Source organism: Scardinius erythrophthalmus (assembly GCF_964197995.2).
Source record: "Scardinius erythrophthalmus genome assembly, chromosome: 2".
Classification (NCBI taxonomy): Eukaryota; Metazoa; Chordata; class Actinopteri; order Cypriniformes; family Leuciscidae; genus Scardinius; species Scardinius erythrophthalmus.
In genome coordinates, this window is record NC_138222.1 from 43,850,161 (window position 1) to 43,868,202 (window position 18,042).

General features: G+C 37.9%; 3 protein-coding genes across 12 annotated transcripts in view; 2 read left to right on the forward strand and 1 right to left on the reverse strand.

The window, feature by feature from the left end:
* myo1ea (myosin IEa) overlaps window positions 1–7,610 on the forward strand; it is a 52,353-nt gene extending 44,743 nt beyond the window's left edge. The window contains exons 20-29 of one of the 6 annotated variants that reach the window (XM_081358708.1): window positions 109–223; window positions 1,503–1,672; window positions 1,780–1,925; window positions 2,727–2,873; window positions 3,735–3,892; window positions 3,996–4,085; window positions 4,173–4,383; window positions 4,565–4,597; window positions 5,937–6,106; window positions 6,273–7,518. In XM_081358708.1, coding sequence (XP_081214834.1) covers window positions 109–223; window positions 1,503–1,672; window positions 1,780–1,925; window positions 2,727–2,873; window positions 3,735–3,892; window positions 3,996–4,085; window positions 4,173–4,383; window positions 4,565–4,597; window positions 5,937–6,106; window positions 6,273–6,349 — 1,317 coding nt within the window. In that variant the 3' untranslated portion in view covers window positions 6,350–7,518. Of the gene's footprint in view, window positions 1–108; window positions 224–1,502; window positions 1,673–1,779; window positions 1,926–2,726; window positions 2,874–3,734; window positions 3,893–3,995; window positions 4,086–4,169; window positions 4,384–4,564; window positions 4,598–5,936; window positions 6,107–6,272 lie in introns of all 6 variants that reach the window. The other 5 variants (XM_081358710.1, XM_081358707.1, XM_081358709.1 and 2 more) reach the window with 5 other exon arrangements.
* Window positions 7,611–8,327: 717 nt separating this feature from the next.
* Window positions 8,328–10,787, reverse strand: ccnb2 (cyclin B2). 2 transcript variants are annotated; one of them, XM_081358714.1, is made up of 8 exons: window positions 10,600–10,787; window positions 10,325–10,441; window positions 9,970–10,239; window positions 9,723–9,881; window positions 9,271–9,507; window positions 9,036–9,176; window positions 8,842–8,952; window positions 8,328–8,704 (listed from the first exon to the last, which is right to left on the reverse strand). In XM_081358714.1, the coding sequence occupies exons 1-8, from the start codon at window positions 10,615–10,617 to the stop codon at window positions 8,594–8,596; spliced, it is 1,164 nt and encodes a 387-aa protein (XP_081214840.1). In that variant the 5' UTR covers window positions 10,618–10,787; the 3' UTR covers window positions 8,328–8,593. The 2 variants fall into 2 exon arrangements, with proteins under 2 accessions (XP_081214840.1, XP_081214841.1); XM_081358715.1 differs by having other exon boundaries at window positions 9,970–10,236; window positions 10,600–10,724.
* A 1,573-nt stretch (window positions 10,788–12,360) lies between these two features.
* The window catches only part of rnf111 (ring finger protein 111), a 47,950-nt gene continuing 42,268 nt past the window's right edge, over window positions 12,361–18,042 (forward strand). For 2 of the 4 annotated variants that reach the window (XM_081353042.1, XM_081353044.1), the window contains exon 1: window positions 12,361–12,812. The gene's annotated coding sequence lies outside the window, so the exon portion shown is untranslated. The remainder of the gene's footprint in view (window positions 12,813–18,042) is intronic. The other 2 variants (XM_081353041.1, XM_081353043.1) reach the window with 2 other exon arrangements.

Below are 18,042 nucleotides of genomic sequence, written 5' to 3' on the forward strand. Positions count from 1 at the left end.
GTGGATTTAGTGCATCATTTTTTTTTTTGATTGATTTAAATGGATATCTTGTGAGTTTGTGAGTATTTTTGATTCATGTAAACAACCTGCATCATATTCTATTTACAGCTCTTCCTGCTGGAGGAGACGAGAGATCGCAAATTCGACAGTTATGCCAGAACCATTCAGACGGCCTGGAGGAAATTTTGCGCACGCAAGAAATACGTTCAAATGAGGGAGGAGGGTGAGTTTAACCTTCAGACAAATAGTTGGAATAAGGCTAAAGTGCTAGACGTCATGTACAAGCACCTGCGTACAAAGACATTATAAGAAAAGGGAAATCAAAGTTGTTTTACATGGCAGAATGTGTTACAGTTTGGGTTTTCCCCTGTATATCTTTGGAGTCTGACCTCAACTGCTGCTTTCAGCTGAATTATTGTCATTATGTTGAAAAGTAATAATACACACACAAAGAAAACAAAAAAACCTCACACCCTGTGTGAGTGTCCATGTTTGGGTGTTTCTTCCGCTATAGGCTCTTTTGGCCCAGTTTTAGTATACAAATTCTACTAAAACACGTTTTTCCACTCTCACTGGTATTTAGTTGAGCTATTAACAGTTTCCAGTTATGGACATACGCTATCGTTCAAAGGTGTGTTGTTAGTAAGAGTTTTTGAAAGAAATCAATACTTTTGTTCAGGAAGGATGCATTAAATTGAAGTGGCAGTAAAGACTTTTATAACGTTACAAAATATTTCTATTTCAAATAAATGCTTTTCTTCTGAGTTGTATATTCATAAAAGGATCCTGAATAAAATGTATCAAGGTTTGCACAAAATATAACAACTGTTTTCAACATTGATAATAATAAGAAATGTTTCTTGAGCAGCAAATCATCATATTAGAATGATTTCTGAAGGATCATGTGACACTGAAGACACAGTAATGATGCTGAAAATTCAGCTTTGCAATCACAGGAATAAATTACATTTTAAAATAGATTACAGTAGGTTACAGTCATTCTAATATTTAACTTATTGTTTTTACTGTATTTTAATCAAATAAATGCTGCCTTGACAAGCATAAAATATTTCTTCCAAAAACATAAAAACAAATCTTTGCAAACCCAAAGTTTTGAACGGTAGTGTACATGAAACCAAGCAGAACTCTTTTTTTTTGTAACAAATATAATTTCAACCACATATCCAATTTTAAACATTTTTGCAATAAAATGGCTTACTCCTTTTTCCTGCTAATTTTATAGCTAGCATTTTTATAAATCCTACATACACACAATTAAATATTTTCAGAGTTTTTGTATAATTTGGCAAAATTACAACTTGATTGTAAATGATACTCAAAAATTCCATTCACATATAAAATTTACTTTATTGGTCCTGTTTTCTGTACACATCACATCTCTCTTATTTAATCTCATCTCATCTTTTGGACATGGTGTGACATGGCGCAAGAACTAAAGCTCTTTGAGAATAACACTGAAGATGTATTCTATCTTCTTCCAGCCTCTGATCTGCTGCTGAACAGGAAGGAGAGAAGAAGGCACAGCTTGAACAGGAACTTTGTTGGTGATTACCTGGGTATGGATGACCGGCCTGAGCTCAGGCAGTTTGTGGGCAAGAGGGAGAAGATTGATTTTGCAGACAAAGTCAATAAATTTGACAGGCGGTTTAAGGTGAGCATACCAAAATTAGCACACAGATGTGCCCGAGTATCAGCGACTATTTTTAGCACATGACATGTAGCATTTATATGTATGTATGGGTGTTTTTATCTGTTCAGAGCATCAAGAGAGACCTGATCCTCACCCCTAGATCTGTCTACCTGATTGGAAGAGAAAAGGTGAAGCAGGGGCCAGAGAAAGGGCTTGTGAAAGAGGTCCTGAAGCGCAAAGTTGACGTAGAGAAGATTTTGGCTGTTTCTTTCAGGTACGTCACCACACAAGCTCAGTCAGTTTAATTAATGTAATGGCAAGCTACAGCCAACCTTAGCACTCGAGGTGATCTGACACATACACACACAGACACACACACTCCTTTTTTATTCTGTTCAGCCACAAGGAGTCAAAAGAGCTGCAGCTTCCCTCCCATGTGTAAAACAGAGCCTGTATTTTCGAGCCCTGTATGCAGTCCCATAATGCCTTGGATAACCATCTGCTGAATTATAGGCGTAGAGACATCAAAGGTCCAGTTTAGATGTTAGAGCCTTCATCTGCCCTGTGTTACTTAACACATGCTGAATCGAGAGTGTCTGGATATACAAAGCTTCAGTCTTTTAAAAAACATTTATAGTTTTTTTTAGTGGTCCCTGGAAATGATTCAAAACATTCAGAACTCTCTCAAAGAAACCTAAAGATCTTACAAATGAGGTCCAAGGAAGCGGTACCAGCACCCCACAACCTTGCGTACTTTGCTTTTGTGAGTGGGGGGTTGTCAATAATGTGAACCAGGTGTTGCTGGGAAGGGAGAGTATACCTTGTAAAAAACTCATTAGAAAAGACTTAAGTTTATTGGGTGAAGCAGGGCATCTCTGCATGTGTCCCAGACACGAAAACTCCCAACAGCCCCCGTATCACTTGCGTTTTTTGTGACCTGACAACCTTTGTGTCTCTGGAAAGCCCTAAAAGTGCCTCAACACGTGTTACCTGAACCGAAAGGCTGTGCTCATGTTGAATGATTGAACAAATGTGGATATTTCAGGTCTTGAAAAGACATTTGTCTCTCCTACAGCACAATGCAGGATGACTTCATGATCCTGCACGAGGACGAGTATGACAGCCTGCTGGAGTGTGTATTCAAGACTGAGTTCATCAGTTTACTGGCACGCAGATACGAAGAGAGAACGCAAAAGAAACTACCTCTCAAATTTAGCAACACGTAGGTTGAAATATCTTTCACATGGCAAAGGCATGACCTTTAAATACAAATTAAACAGAATAATACATAAGATGATTTTTTTGGGTCCATATTTTGAATTTTGAACAGTATGTCTGTTGTTTTTATAATTTATTTTATAATTTCATTTAATTTATTTGATCAACATTTGTTAAAAAATTTGGGGGTCAGTAAAATTTGTTTTTATGTTTCTGAAAAAAGCCTCTTACCAAGACTATTATTATTTGATCAAAAATACTGTAAAAACATTAATCATGTGAAATATTATTACAATTTAAAATATATATTTTTTATTTTAAAATGTAATTTATTCCTGTGATAGCAAAGCTGATTTTATTTTTCCCCAGAAATGATTCTAATATGATGATTTGGTGCTCAAGAAAAATCTCTTATTATTATTATCAAACATTTTATACTTTTTTTGTGATTCTTTGATTAATAGAAAGTTCAAAAAAATTGCATTTATTTGAAACAGAAATCTTTTGCAACATTATAGAATCATTTTTGTCTTTTTTACACTTTTTTGTCACTTTAATGCAATTGAATGCATCCTTGCCGAATAAAAGTAATAATTCTTGCAAAATATCTTACTGTCCTCAAACTTTTGAATGGTAATGTACATACCTAACAAATTTCTTTTTGTGAAATTATTTGTTATTATGTTTCAGTTGTCTTTATATTTTATTATTTTGTTATATTTTCAAATAGTTATTTTTACTTTTTTTTTTAATAAATGGCATTTGCTTTTTATGATCTAATGCATGCAATGACATTCAAGCTTTTTAACCAGTGTTGTTTTGCGGCCACTGTATGTTAATCATTGACTGTGATTTGGACCTGCAGGCTGGAAATGAAACTAAAGAAAGATGGATGGGGACCCTGGAATGCTGGAGGATCCAGACAGGTGCAGTTCATCCAAGGTCAAGGGGACGTAGCTGTGCTGCGACCCTCAAACAAAATGCTGCAGGTCAGCATTGGACCGGGTTTGTCCAAAAACTCACGTGAGTGATGACTCGTATTGTGTTTTATTCACAATGTCATTTAATATAATGTTATTTGTTATCCATGCATGATCTCATACACACAAATTCAACCCTCATTCAGGTCCTACTAAGCAGGGCGTCACTCAAAGCCGCCCCAACACGTCCAGGACACACCACCACACCCCAACACGAGTCGCACCTGGCCCTCCAGGTACGTTTTCCCATTCAACTAATACTATTATCAAATATCCTAATCTTCCATTTGTTTTAGTCAGTAAGCATGCGTGTTTCTCAGCAGCTGCTCACCAAAATGGAGGGCTGAAGAATGCAAATCACACTGCCAATCAGAGGAACTCGCAACATCACAGCAATCAGAGGCCGACATCAGGAAACGCGGCCCGTCCGTTCCTGCCGACTAATGTCAGTCAGCTCAAGGACAGAGGCAGCAGACAGGCACCCCAGCAACCCAACATGGATTTCCTCAAAGTGCCAGACCAAGGGGCTGCAGGGTGAGAGGACACAGCACACACATTTCAAAATATATGGCTAACAACTATCTGAGTACTGAAGATGGTTAACATTTGTCTAATTGCTAGATGCATAGCTGAAGCTCATCTACCAGACATTATCCATGCAAACAAAATCGTGAGCTATGTTTGAATGTAACATGCATGTATCTCTTTACCGTAGCAGAAATCATCAACCATCTGGCAATGGAGGAATGTGAGTCTGAGCATGTGTGTAGTTTCTGTTAGGTGGCAGTGGTTGTGGTTCATTTGACTAGTGATAGATCAACACCAGAGATGCCCAACTTCAAATCCACCCTTGCATTCTTTCTCATTCTTGTTTTGGATTTCTGGTTCCTTACATTTAAACTAATTTGATTTACAGTATTGTTCAAAAGTTTGGAATTGGTAAGACTTCGGTAATAAGTCATTTATGTTAACCAAGGCTGCCTTTATTTGAACAAAAATGCAGTACAAATAGTAATATTGTGAAATATTACTACACTTTTCTGTTTTAATATGTTTTAAAAAGTATTTAATTTCTGCAATGCAAAGCTGAAGCTTCAGTGTCACATGAGCCTTCACAAATCCTTCTAATATGCTGGTTTGGTGCTCAAGAAACATTTCTAATGCTGAAATAAGTAAAAAAAAAATTGTTGGAAATCTTGAGAAAAGAACAGCATATTTGAAATAGAATTTCTTTGTAACAATGTAAGAGTCTACTCTTTACTGTAACTTTTGATCAATTTAATGCATCCTTTCTGAATAAAATTATTAATTTGTTATTTAAAACTATTAAGGCCAATTCTCACCACACAAACAAATGCCAACAAACAAGTTTGCCATTGGATTTATAATTTTATGAAAATAACTGTCATGTTCACACTTCCCGTACAGACACCAACAAACGCTGATTGAACATGTGGGGTGAAAGCAAACAAAACCGACCAACGCCGACAGGGAAACACTGATCCAACATGTTTGTTGGCATTTGTCTGTGCGGTGTGAATTGTCCTTTAAATCTGACAGACCCCAAACTTTTGAACAATAGTGTGTTACCGAATGGAGATCAGATTGTGAATAGCTAGTCATATGAAAGAGGATTTTCTTTCTTCTTTAACTTCAGCAAGGTTAAGGACTCTGGATTGGGCATTTTCTAACATTTTCTCGGTTGTAGTCATGATGAGGGTCGACTCAGACACATCATGAAGACTGAAGGGCTAACAAATGGCCCTTCGTTGCAACAACTGAAAAAAATATATATATTCTGAGGTGGAGGATCAACTGAATGAAGTCTATTTGGGAAATGTAGACTAGTTCAGACTGACAGTGCCACAATGGATAAATGTGAATCTGTCGCCACCTAGTTGGGAACACGTGTACTAACACCACAAAATCAGACCGCTAACCCTCTCACAGCAGCTATCTGGTACTTCAAGATCCTAGTTGACTTCACACTTACCTTCACTCGTAGAAGCATGTTCCCGTGGTTGCTGCAATGTTAGAAACGTCACCTGCAATTCCATCAGTTAATGTCCTCTGTGCTTTTTTCCAAGGGCCCACAGACAGTCCACCAACAGGCCCTCTCCAGGAGGTGGCCGGCCAAAACCGGCCCCCAAGCCGAAGCCCCAAGTGCCTCAATGTAAAGCCCTTTATGCATACGACGCCCAAGACACAGATGAGCTCAGTTTCAATGCAGATGACGTCATTGACATCATTAAGGAAGGTGAGAGCGTGCAGAATGCTTATTTATGAAAACGATTTTCTTAATGTTTCGTGAATCCAGTTTTCATGAATATTGCTGGCATTTTACATATAGGGCCTATCTGAATCTTTTTAAAAGATACGTTGTGGGTCTTAAATAATGTGATATGCGATATTTGTTTGTCTAGATGCCTCTGGATGGTGGACAGGGAGACTGAGAGGTAAACAAGGTCTTTTCCCAAACAATTACGTGACCAAGATCTAACCTCTTCTGCTGTTGATGAGGCGACCAGAACCTCAGCAGACTTGTTCGAAGAAGGACAAGGACAAAGAAATGAGGGAAAATGGAGATAATGAAGGAGCGAGCGAGGCGTGCTGTGGCTGAACTCCTCATAAGCTTTGCGTTGTGTTGCCACAGACATTTGAGGCCATGCGGGCAGACGCCGACCGGACACGAAAGTTTTCTCCAGGGCGCTGAATACTGAGCACTCCCTGTGAGCACTGATCAAAACTATTTATTGTATTTATATTATAGCATTCTACAGTTTATTTCTGATATGGTTTGTTCATCTTTCATTGATTTTATAGGTGATCTTAATTCACTTAGCGATGAAGTAGCCATTTTATGTGGGAACAGGCTTTTTTTATTTTGCTTTTCAAATGGATAGATTTTATATGTAAATTAAGGGGCTTGGCTTAAGAGTCACCTGCTGTTTGTGATTTATGTATTTTTTTTTCCAATCTCTTGAAGTCATGTCCGAATCAATGGTTTTAGTGGGAAATGTTTTGCTGCTAAGGAACGTTTTACCATGTTATTGCCTTTCATACTGTAGTTAAGAGAAACCCAAATATTTAAACTGCACTACAGCTCTTGAAAACCATGGATTGTACTATGCTTTTGATGTTACGTTCATAATCTTATAACAATGCTGAATGTATCATTGTACAAAAGATTCCAACAGTGGTATTTCCATGCATTATTTGGAAAACCCATACTCACCACATGTGTTACTGTATAGATACGAAGCACTTTATGAGTACAATATCATACAAATGTACTGGTCAGGTCATCGACACCATTCGTCAAGGTGCTAGTCAGTGAAGAGATGAATCGGGGCTGGATCTACAAAAATTCTTAAATGGATAGTTTGCCCAAAAATGAAAATTGTCATATTTTCAAGTTTCAACCTTCAGGTTGTTCCAAACCTGTATTAATATTATTTTTCTGCTGAACACAAAAGATGTTTTGAAGAAAGTCAGTAACCAGTTCATGGGCCCCATTGACTTCCATAGTATGTTTTTCCATACTATGGAAGTCAACTTCTCAAGATAAATTCTTAGATGTTTGTAAGAATGTACCCAAGATCAGTTCCCATATATTTTACTGAGAACATCTTAGTTTTTTTCTTAAGAATAAAGTGACAGATATTGGTGTTTGGTGTCTGATTGTGTACTATCCTACTGATGAGGTTATCTTGTCTAATACATTGATAAATCTTTTTTACATTAAATACAAAGTTAATTGGTTTGGACAAATCATTAGACATGTTACTTCCATCAGGAACTTTATTTGGGGAACAAGCATCAAAATAAACATCTTAATTTGGGGCATTTTTAGAATATCCTAACTATTTACACTGACAAACATTTAAGGACAAGTTGTTTAAAGTATTTGGGAGACACAAATCTAAAACTTTTACAAAATGGCACACACAAAAAAAAGTAATGTTTCATGAATGCAGCCCATGTAAATGGTCTAAGATTGGAATGTAAAATGGAAGCAAATATTTCATTGAACTATTTTAGAGACACAGTGTGAGTTTATTGGAACGGTTAAGCAAGAGGCAGAATTGTGTAAAAAATGCCCACTGGATCAAAGACAATAGGTTTCAATCACTAACAGCATAACCACAAATTTGCAGGACACCTGCATCTAAACATTTTCACTAGCAAATGTACTTTTGTTCTAAGATTAAATGGAACAACTGAAAACACACAACACTCTGCAGCTTAGTGTTATAGATAAACACTTCACCTTAAATATTTCAAGGCACAAATTTGTGAAATAGAATTATACATAAATAAGGGATATTGCATGTGTGCAATATCCCTGACAGCAGGTTGAAAGTCTGGGACTTAATTCATTTAGCAGTTGCATAATTTGTGTTTTGAGTCCAAACACATACAACTTTAAACCTTTACCCCAATCCTAATTTATGACATCATTAACACAAGTCAGAAAATGGCATTAAATCTTTGGATTTTAATGATTTCAGCTCCACTTTTGCCCACTAAGTGGTAAAGCAAATACAGCTACAGAAAGTTCATAAACAATAAAACTCAATTTAAACCCTCAGCTTAAAAAGAAAGTAATCTTTAAAAAGGTAGAAACATTTATTAAGACAATCCAAAAGTATGTACATCGGTTTAAAAAGCAGCAGTCCATCTCTCAAAATGGCTGACACAAAATAAAGTGCAAGTGTTAGCGTTCAATCCCACATAAAAATCCTCAGGAGCTGGACAGCAGAGGAGCAGCCAGATCCTTCACAAGTGATGACTTCAACTGAGGAAGGAGGCTGATCTTCATGAGCCTACTGCTGGAGTATTTCTTTTTCACAGTCTGTAAGAGACGGACAACATCAGCCTAGAATTCAGTACAAGTAAACCCATGCTTTCGCTCCTTTTTGCAAGTCGGTTTGACTCAGAATCGGCCAAATCCATAAGTGTAAATGTAAAGACTAATAGAAAAGTGCTTACCACATGCTTTGAGAGTCCTTCATTGACTGTAACCACATTTTTGGCAATATGCTGCATGATAGGCTTCAGGTGGGCCTCATCATAGGAGGAGTAGTGTTGTTGGGTTGGTGACTGGAGCAGCAGGGGCAAAGAAAGTAATTTATAAAAGTGTGTGTGTGGGGTGTGTATGGCAGAGAAGGAAAAATAAAAATTACCCATTTCTGGCCATCAAGCACAAGTTGAGAGAGGCACAGAGCAGCAGCTGCAGTCTCAGAAGGCTTATAGTGGACCATGTCATAGTCAAGTAGTGTCAGTTCAAGGAAATATTTTGCCAGCGTATGCTTCTCAGCATCCGCCTAGAAAGCAGTTTTAAAATGCAAAGACTTAACATCTGAAGCTTAAGAAAAATAAAACTGCCAAACCTCAGTGATTATAAAAACCTGTACTTGCATTGCCAGCCTTTGAAGCTCTCCGCAAAAAGTGCAAGGGCAGAGGACGTCCAAGTTCAAAGTTCAGCTCGCTGAGGATCAACATCTCCATCTCTCTGATCTGGGCTTTCGTGAAAGCATCGTCAGCTATATAGGCAAAGTCCCCAACCAGCGGCACATACATTTCCTCATATTTACAAGCAACCAGCATTGCAGTAACCCCCACTAGCTGGAGCTTCTTACGGGTCACAGGCTGAACCTGAAAGTGCAAGAAAAAGGGGTTTAACAATTCCATACTTCTGTAGATTTTTCTGATCATAAATAACATCCGTTACAAGGTTTTAAAATACAATTTGATTAAGTCATTCAGACATTAAATTCACCAAGTCATCTCCCAGAAAGTATTCACCAGTATAGCATAGGAAATCAGGTACTGCATGAACAAGAAAACAACCAAATGGCTGTAACGGTCACCTGGAGAAAGCGATCAAGGACGGCTACAGTCATGTACAAGGTTTCCTGCAGGAGCTGAAATCTTGAGTGAACCTGAATCAGCCAATCAACCAGGAGAGCACGCATTCGTCCATTGATATCATAACCACGCATATAACGGGGACGAACCGACTGCTGAACCTGCAATGAGAGCACAGAAGCTGTGGGAGGAACGAAATGTGGGAAAACCAAGAAAGAAAGATGCTATAAACAGACAAGCAGCAAGTACCTCAAGGCTTTGCAGATACACATAGATGTCCTTTACATATTCAGGACACAGCTGAGGCATGTCAGCATCCCCCTCATCGATGTCTTCGACTGGAAAGAGGGTGTTGGAAAAGGCTTGACACAGTTCCTCCTCCTTCATGCTCACGTCAGCTTGAGCAGAGGGGGGTAACGCTGGGGCAGGCTGAGGGACACCGTGCTGTACCTGGGCACGTTTGGGTTGCACAACAGCTGGCTGGACAGTCGGTTTAACAGATAGCAAAGGTTGAACCTTCTGAAAAGGAAAGAAGAAAGGAATGTGTGGCATCATATTGTTGCTCAAACGCACAAGTTGCACAGTGGTCAATAAAGACACGCACCTTGGTCTGAACTGGTTTGTGGGGAAAGTTGGAAAGTTCGCCAAACACGGCCCTCCTCGCTGCACCATTTCCAGGACCGCCTTTGCCACCGATAAAAATAGGGTTGTTTGCATTTCGCTGTATGGGGAAAGGAAGTAAGAACTAATACCATGCTCATACAAGCTATTTCAACACGACTCTTAACTATTTAAGCTAACGAACATGAAGCTGCTTTGACGCTAGCAAGCCTTTTATCAGACAAATACAAACGCATATTTCTGCATTTTAATACTCACCAAAGCGTGCATTTCCATGATGAATATGCTTTTCGAGAGGTCTTGCTTAAATGAAATTTAAAAAATATTAAAAACAGGCCGTTTAGCTTCGCTTAATGTTCCTTGTCCAACTCAAAACAAACCGTACAGTACAAAGGCCTTCTGGTGATTCAAATACCGCTCCGTGCTGTCTGATTGGCCACTGCCTCACGGAATACTCGACTTCGATTGGTTGAAAAGGGAAGGGACGCTTTTCAATCATCCCTCATCATCTCCGGTTTCATATGTAGCCCTGTAAAACCATAGACTGTAAAAAATAGTGTAAAACACAACGACCCTGAACTGAACTCATTTAAAAGTTGTTTGACTTGATTCCCTTAGTAATCGTTAGTTGAGTAGTCATGTATTTAGTATGTTGTTGATAATAGTGTCTGCTGATCAAGGACCTTTAATTTTTAAAGACTGGGCATTTTTAAAATTAAACATTTTGAATATAAAACCACTGCTTGACGCTGAATAAAGCAAAACAGTGGGTTTTGGGGATTTAAACCCACATTCTGTTGCTGTGTGAATGTGGCCTTAGAAAAGTCATGCAAAATAAAATTGTAAGACGCCATGTGTCTGTTTATAATGAATATAGATTTTTCTAGTTATGCCAAACTTTTTTTTAAGGGGTACAAATTGCGAGTAAATGTTATTTTTAAAACCCTCTTTCAATAACTCACAAACAAATGGAAAAGCCATTTGGGTCTTTGAATATTGTTGGAGACCAAAGGTTTAGAACCTCTGTAATAAAACCATAGACTGTAAAAAATAGAATAAAACACAATAAAAGGAACATTCATGCTTGTCATTCATGTAATGAGAAAGCACACCTGAAATAGGGATTCGTTCATGAACAAATCTTTTAAGTGAATGAATCATTCTTGTTCATTTCCATGTTCTGACTCATGCTTAACTTCATTTTGAATCAAATGACTGCTGTACGGTAGAAAAATGACATTAAAAGTGTTAAACATATTCTGAAAGTAGTTTTTTTCTGAGTTTTTATCCTAGAGGTTTTTATGAGTGCATAACTCATATTGAGTCAGTTCAGAACACACACAAAAAGAATTACTTGTCGCCACCTAGCGTAACCTCCAGAAATGGACAATGAACGAATCTTTGATGAGGGGCTCAAAAGATTCGAGACACTGAAATACACCATATTCAATGGGTTTATATAGTAGATTACGTTTTTTTTTTTTTATATATATATTAAAAACAAAAAGAGGTTTTGTCGCCTTTGACTTCTCAAAAACAAAGAAACAAACAGTAGAATCGAAATTGGTACCTAATCAGCAGACTAATATCATTAAAACGGTAATATTGCTTTTACCAGAGAGTTGTGATATTAAGGCCAATTCTGTGCTGTGTTGTTTCTATATTTTTATATTTAGATAACGAAAACCCCATAAAAACATACAAGCTTATTTTGCACCTTCAGTTTATGTGTACATGAAGCGCTGACACATTCTGCCACTAGAGAGCATGAGGCTACCAACTCCATAATACAACACAGTATCATATTGGCCAGCATTCATAAACTGCACTAAAATATCTATAGATCCACAAGAGTCGGTAGTCAACCACTGCGACCATTAACGGTTTTTCACAATATATTGTCATTTTCGGCAAGCCTTATGGCGATGTTGTTGTCCCGGAGAGTCGTCAAGGATGCGAGAATGTCGTAAAATGTCGAAATGCGCGCTCGCTCGCTCGCGCGCGCGTGTGTGTGTGTGCGTAGAAGCAGGGCTGTGTTCACATACACACACATAGCAGCGCTCTAATGGACGCCGCGAATAGGCAGGAATGGGGACTCGCACCCGAGGGCAAACGGGGAGGAATTCGAAACATATATGACCGCTAAATTAAATGTCCTCTCCGTACGATTAGCTCGCCGTGACGTTAAACGTGTGATACTGTAACTCGCGTGCGTATTCTCATACACTTAAAGCGTAATCGTCGAAATATCCGTCCGTTAGCGGGGAGGCTAAAGCGCTGGGCCTCTCTCTCTCTCTCTCTCTCTCTCTCTCTATCTCCCTCCCTCTCCGGGTTTATTTGACTGTCAGTTTCACACAAGCCTCCGCTGACGTTCACTCGCTTCCCCAATACTTTTCTACTTCTGTCGACGAAAATTGTACACTGGAAAAGGGTTTAAGTCCAAGAGGGATAGTTTTCCGACGTGTAAAGAGGTAAGTAGCTCTGTTTATATTTGTTTTAATGGTAAATTTCAATTGGTATGAGCTATTGTTTGAGTAACTGGAGAGGCTAATAGCCCGCCGCTAGCAGTTTCAGTAGAGAGTGTGTTTGTCCCAGCACATCCAGGCCCAATGGGCTACTGATACACAACAGGATCTGTCACTATTTGTTTAAACGTGTCTTAGATGTCTGTTTTAGCATGTGTTTTATGATCTGTATTGCTGTCACTTGATGTGTCGAAGGAAGTGAGAGCAACAACATCAACATGCCATCGGTGCCTTTCTTTTTCTGTTGTTTATCAAACCCTCGTTGCCTTTGTGTTATGATTTATTGGATAGTTTTTGAATCGACGTTGTTATTTGATTGGAAATGGAGAAGCTGGTTTCATCTGGCCATTTTGAAACGGAATTGGTCAGCAGCTCTTTTTTTCTTGAACAGCCAGCTGGATCAGATTCCAGTCTTTGCATTTACAATATCATTTTTAATGTGCCCCCCTCTGGGAGCATGACATATGTGCTGTTGACTCCCATAAAGCAGTGACATCTGAAAAGAGATTATTAATGCCACCATGGCTCAAACTACTCCTCAGTGATTTGTTCAAATAATCTTCTCTTTCACGGTGCTCTTCCATCATATGTTTTGAAAAACAAAACCTTACAAATAAGATGCAGTGTTACTACTTGTGCTCCTAATTGCAGTAATCTTCATATTCCATCCAGATATGAAAATGCTATTCCTGTCATTTGTCTTAATGACTCGTTAAAATATATAGGCCTTATATATGCCTCTATAAAGGATTCATTTGTATGTATTAATAATAAAGTGTTTCTGCTTTCCAACATAAGACATCATGCTTGGTGAAAGAACTAGTGTTTTCTTTAAGACCTGTTAATGTAATCTGTGCTTGATCTCTCAATATTTACTAATGGTCTTTTCCAGCTAAACTAACATTGAGGAAAAAATGACTCTGTCACAGTTGTTTGGATGATACTTTTTAGTTAATTCTCTTAAATTGTAGAACAATTGAAAATTATGATGCAGGGCTGTTAAAGGGGTCAGGACATGGATTTTCCCAAAAAAAAAAAAAAAATGTGTTTATATATGATACAAATAATCATTTTCAAACTTCATTCTGATTCTTTGTCTGAAACAATCCGTTTTTTAAGGGACGGCTCCTTTAAGGCTTGTCAGTAAATACCTACTGTTATGACTGGCTAACGTCATTGCATAGGAAACGGTAAAACTTCCGCTCCCTATTAGTGTTAGTCTACGTGAGTAATTTAAAAAACATTATCCCAGTGCTGGAACAACGCATCGCACTGTTTATGCTCATCCCTAATCCCCTGTCAAGTTTCACACAAGGGATGTCATGAGAACCGATACTTTCGGTACCAAGACGGTATCATTTAAATTCCAGAGTGACGACGGTACTTGTTTTTATACAATACAGTACCGAACATTTATGCACTATAGCTGGTAGGTTGAAACCAAACAGATTATCAGAGCAAATCAGAGAGGTGGTACCTCTCTCTCTCTCTCTCTCTCTCTCTCTCTCTCTCTCTCTCTCTCTCTCTCTCTCTCTCTCTCTCTCTCTCTCTCTCTCTCTCTCTCTCTCTCTCTCTCTCTCTCTCAATCTCTCTCTCAAAATGTGCAATTGGATTCCTAGTATCCACATTGATTTTGCTCTGCAAGCAATCTGCACTGTGCAATACAATTTATATATCGTGCCAATTTATAAATTCAAGTGATTTTAAACTATAAAGTACTCGCACACTCTGAGAGACCATTTTCAGTCAGTGCGCGCTCAACCAAAGCGCACACAAATAGCCGCCTCTCGCGTGTTTGATTTTCACAGCTTATTATACATAAGCATTAAAATACACACACAGTTATGTCAAAATCTCCATCTTGGCAAATATTTACTTTGGTTATGTGCATGTGAACAACATGTGTAACAGCATATTGTCTCCGTCCAGGTCTTAGTGACAGCAGCCTTTAAAACCTGCTACTATTGGCTCTCTGTATTAATAATTATAATCAAACAACAAAAGAAAAGCTTTAATAAGCCTTTAATAAAAATGTACAGAATTGATTAATTTGTATCTTTATTCTACTGTATTTATTTAGCCTATGCTACTGCTTCGTGTTTATTCATTCTTGTTTTATTACTGACTATTGCAACAAATTACCTCATAAAAACACAAACAGGCTACATTGAGTGAGCAAACATTTTGGTGAGATGATTGTAATTTCTTTTTTAAAAATATGTATAAAAATAAGTTCATGTTTAAGTATTATTGTTGTTATTTTTTACTTTGGTATCGAGTATCCTGTACTTTTGGTGGTATTGTGACATCTCGATTTCACGCAAAACAAAACTCTAAATGCTAATGGCTATTATGGCATTGCTGCTTAATACGAGCCTGCACATTTTCAGGATTCACAACCGCATTCAGCGACTGTGTAAAAAATGGTTTCCCTCATTGCATTATCATACATTATATTTAACATTTATATCTGAAACGTCATGAGGGTGAGTAAATGATGACAGAATTTAAAATTTTGGGTGAATTATACCATACAATAAGCTGAGCCTTGGATAAAAACTAACTCTATATCGCAAATCATATAATTTACATCAACAATATCTCGATATAATGATGCATCGTTACAGCCTTATCCATTGCGGTTCCATTCATTCAGCGCAGGTTTGTAGAGAATGCAGTTGTGAGTCCCGTCAGTTCGGTTGTAAAGTGGGATTGTCACGCTTGAAAAAAACAAAACGCTGTATGAACACAACCATATTAGCGGCGCTGCCATACTAGCCATTAGCCTCTGCTTTAGAGTTGTAGTGTAGAACATGACAGATGATTAGGGATGAACATAAACAGCCTAATTGATTACATCGACGCGTCGTTCCAGCCCTACATTATCCGTATAAAACCGTAATTTACAGACAAAGCATTATGAAGTCGTTCGCTTAAGTTGATTATTTGCAAAAAACACTTAGTTCTTTCAAAATGATATGTACTCATTAATGTGTAATTACTTCTACCAACTAATAAAGTATTCTCATAAGCGTAGAATCTGCCATTTAGAATACATACGAGCGAGTCGCTCGAATGGTGGCAGCCATGTTGCGCCTCCATCTTGAAAATACATTAGCCAAAGAGGGACATACCTGGAAATTCAAGCTTCGCCTTTCGCGTTTTTACACTCAGAGGCACCGTGACGAATGCGAGAGGGAGATTACTCGCGACTGCTGGCAGATTTGAAATAATACGGCCACCGTAGGAGTTAAAACCTCGGAATGGGAGGGGCTAGAAAGTAATATTCAGTTGGTAGTCATAAACAATTTCACCGCTAGATGGGAGAAAATCCTTCACAGTGTAGCTTTAAGGTTTGTGATGCATGCTGTTAGATCCAGTACAGTTGGTTGCTTCATTCAACAAAAATTTCTTTGCAAACTCTGCACTGTGCCTCACTGTGACAAAACAAAATGCTCTAAACAAACATGCATTTTTCCAAACGTGATCCAGGATGCCATTAAAATAAATCATCCACTTGTTTCTTTATGCACAAATTGAATTGAATGCGTCCGTTAAGCGACTGAATGTCAGTGGTTTATGGTGCGATGATGTAAAACTATTCATTCATGTCTTGCTCTGGAGGCATGTTTTCTGGAGCTTGATTAAGTAAATGTTTGACGTCTTAAGCATATCCAGTCAGAAATGAACCACAAATCCTCTGTTTTTATATTTGTTGTTGTCCAAGATTTGATGTATTTTACTATATTTCATTATATTTTAGTTCTGTTCCATTACAGTATCTAGTTATAGGGTTGTGCCACTGCAGATTAGTGTATTCAAAAGTAATCTTTTTAGTTGAATGTGTTGCTAAAAAATCCCCAATTCATACTTGAAAAAGCAGTTACATCAATGTCTTCTGTGACGGTAGACAGTGACTGGTGTGTCTTCTGTGACTGCATAATATAATATCTGATGATAATTTATTTATTATGTATGATAATTTATTTATTATGTATGATATGTATATATTACTATTAATTGTGTATTGACTTCTTTCACTTAAACAGTTACTGACTTTTTGTGCCTCTGAACCTTGATTTCTGTGGTGAATTTGTAGTGATATTTACAGTTATTCTCTTACGTTTGGGCTGTGTGTCATGCTATTGCTTATGGTGGAGCTACTTAACATAGATATACACAGCGATCCCTGGGGAAGGAATTAAAACAGCGCCCTAAAATCCCCTATCTTCTGAAATCTGTATCCACCTTGGCGTCAAGAGGCACTGCCGCAATGGGGCCCTCTGGGGCCGCTTCATATGGAGGTGATGTGGTGCACTCTGTTGTATGGCACAGTGGTACATCACAGGTTGACAGGATCAGCCTCAGAGGAGCCTGGGAGAGCAGTCTAGCTCAGGGACAACGATGAACACTATTTGAGCTCTTATTTCTTGATGGAGTGAAGAGTGAAAATTGTGCTAAGAAACAATAATTAATAAATCAGTTTAGTCGTGCAATAGAAGCCTACTGTTTTTATGTGGTGCAAGTCTGGGTTCCTCATCTTGTTTTATCTGAGTCTTGCAGTTACAATAATATTTATAGCAGGGATACATTTTAATGTTTTTGTGTGTGTTTGTTTTCTGATTATAAATAAAAATGTTTCTCAATGTTCCCCTTTTTTTTTTATAAATTCACATCTTTATAGGCATAGGTTGATGTTTTCTGAGGTTATAGACTGTGGGTCTATGGGTTGTTAGAGGGTTTCTCTTAGTTTGCTTTTGTGAAACTGGATATTGCTCAATGTCAGTGGGTCATAAAAGTTAGTGGTCTTGATAGAATAACAATATTACTATAGTTACAGTAAAACATTTTGACTGCAGTTACTGGGCACTTGACTTTGTTTACTTTTATGGAGGACATTTTGTAGGGGTTTTATTCCTTTGAATTCTTATTGGTTTTCACCTTTCTGATACAGCAACGGTTTCTAATTTATATTTAGTCTAGGCTATATTAATATTCTATACATTGATTGCACCCAGTGTTTGCAAGTTAAACTGTTTTCAGTGAGTTTGGGGTAAAATCTAGATGTTTCTTGAGCACCAAATCAGCATATTAAGGATTTCTGAGGGAACATGTGACACTGAAGACACGAGTAATGATGCTGATATCAGAGATAAATTACATTTTAAAATATATT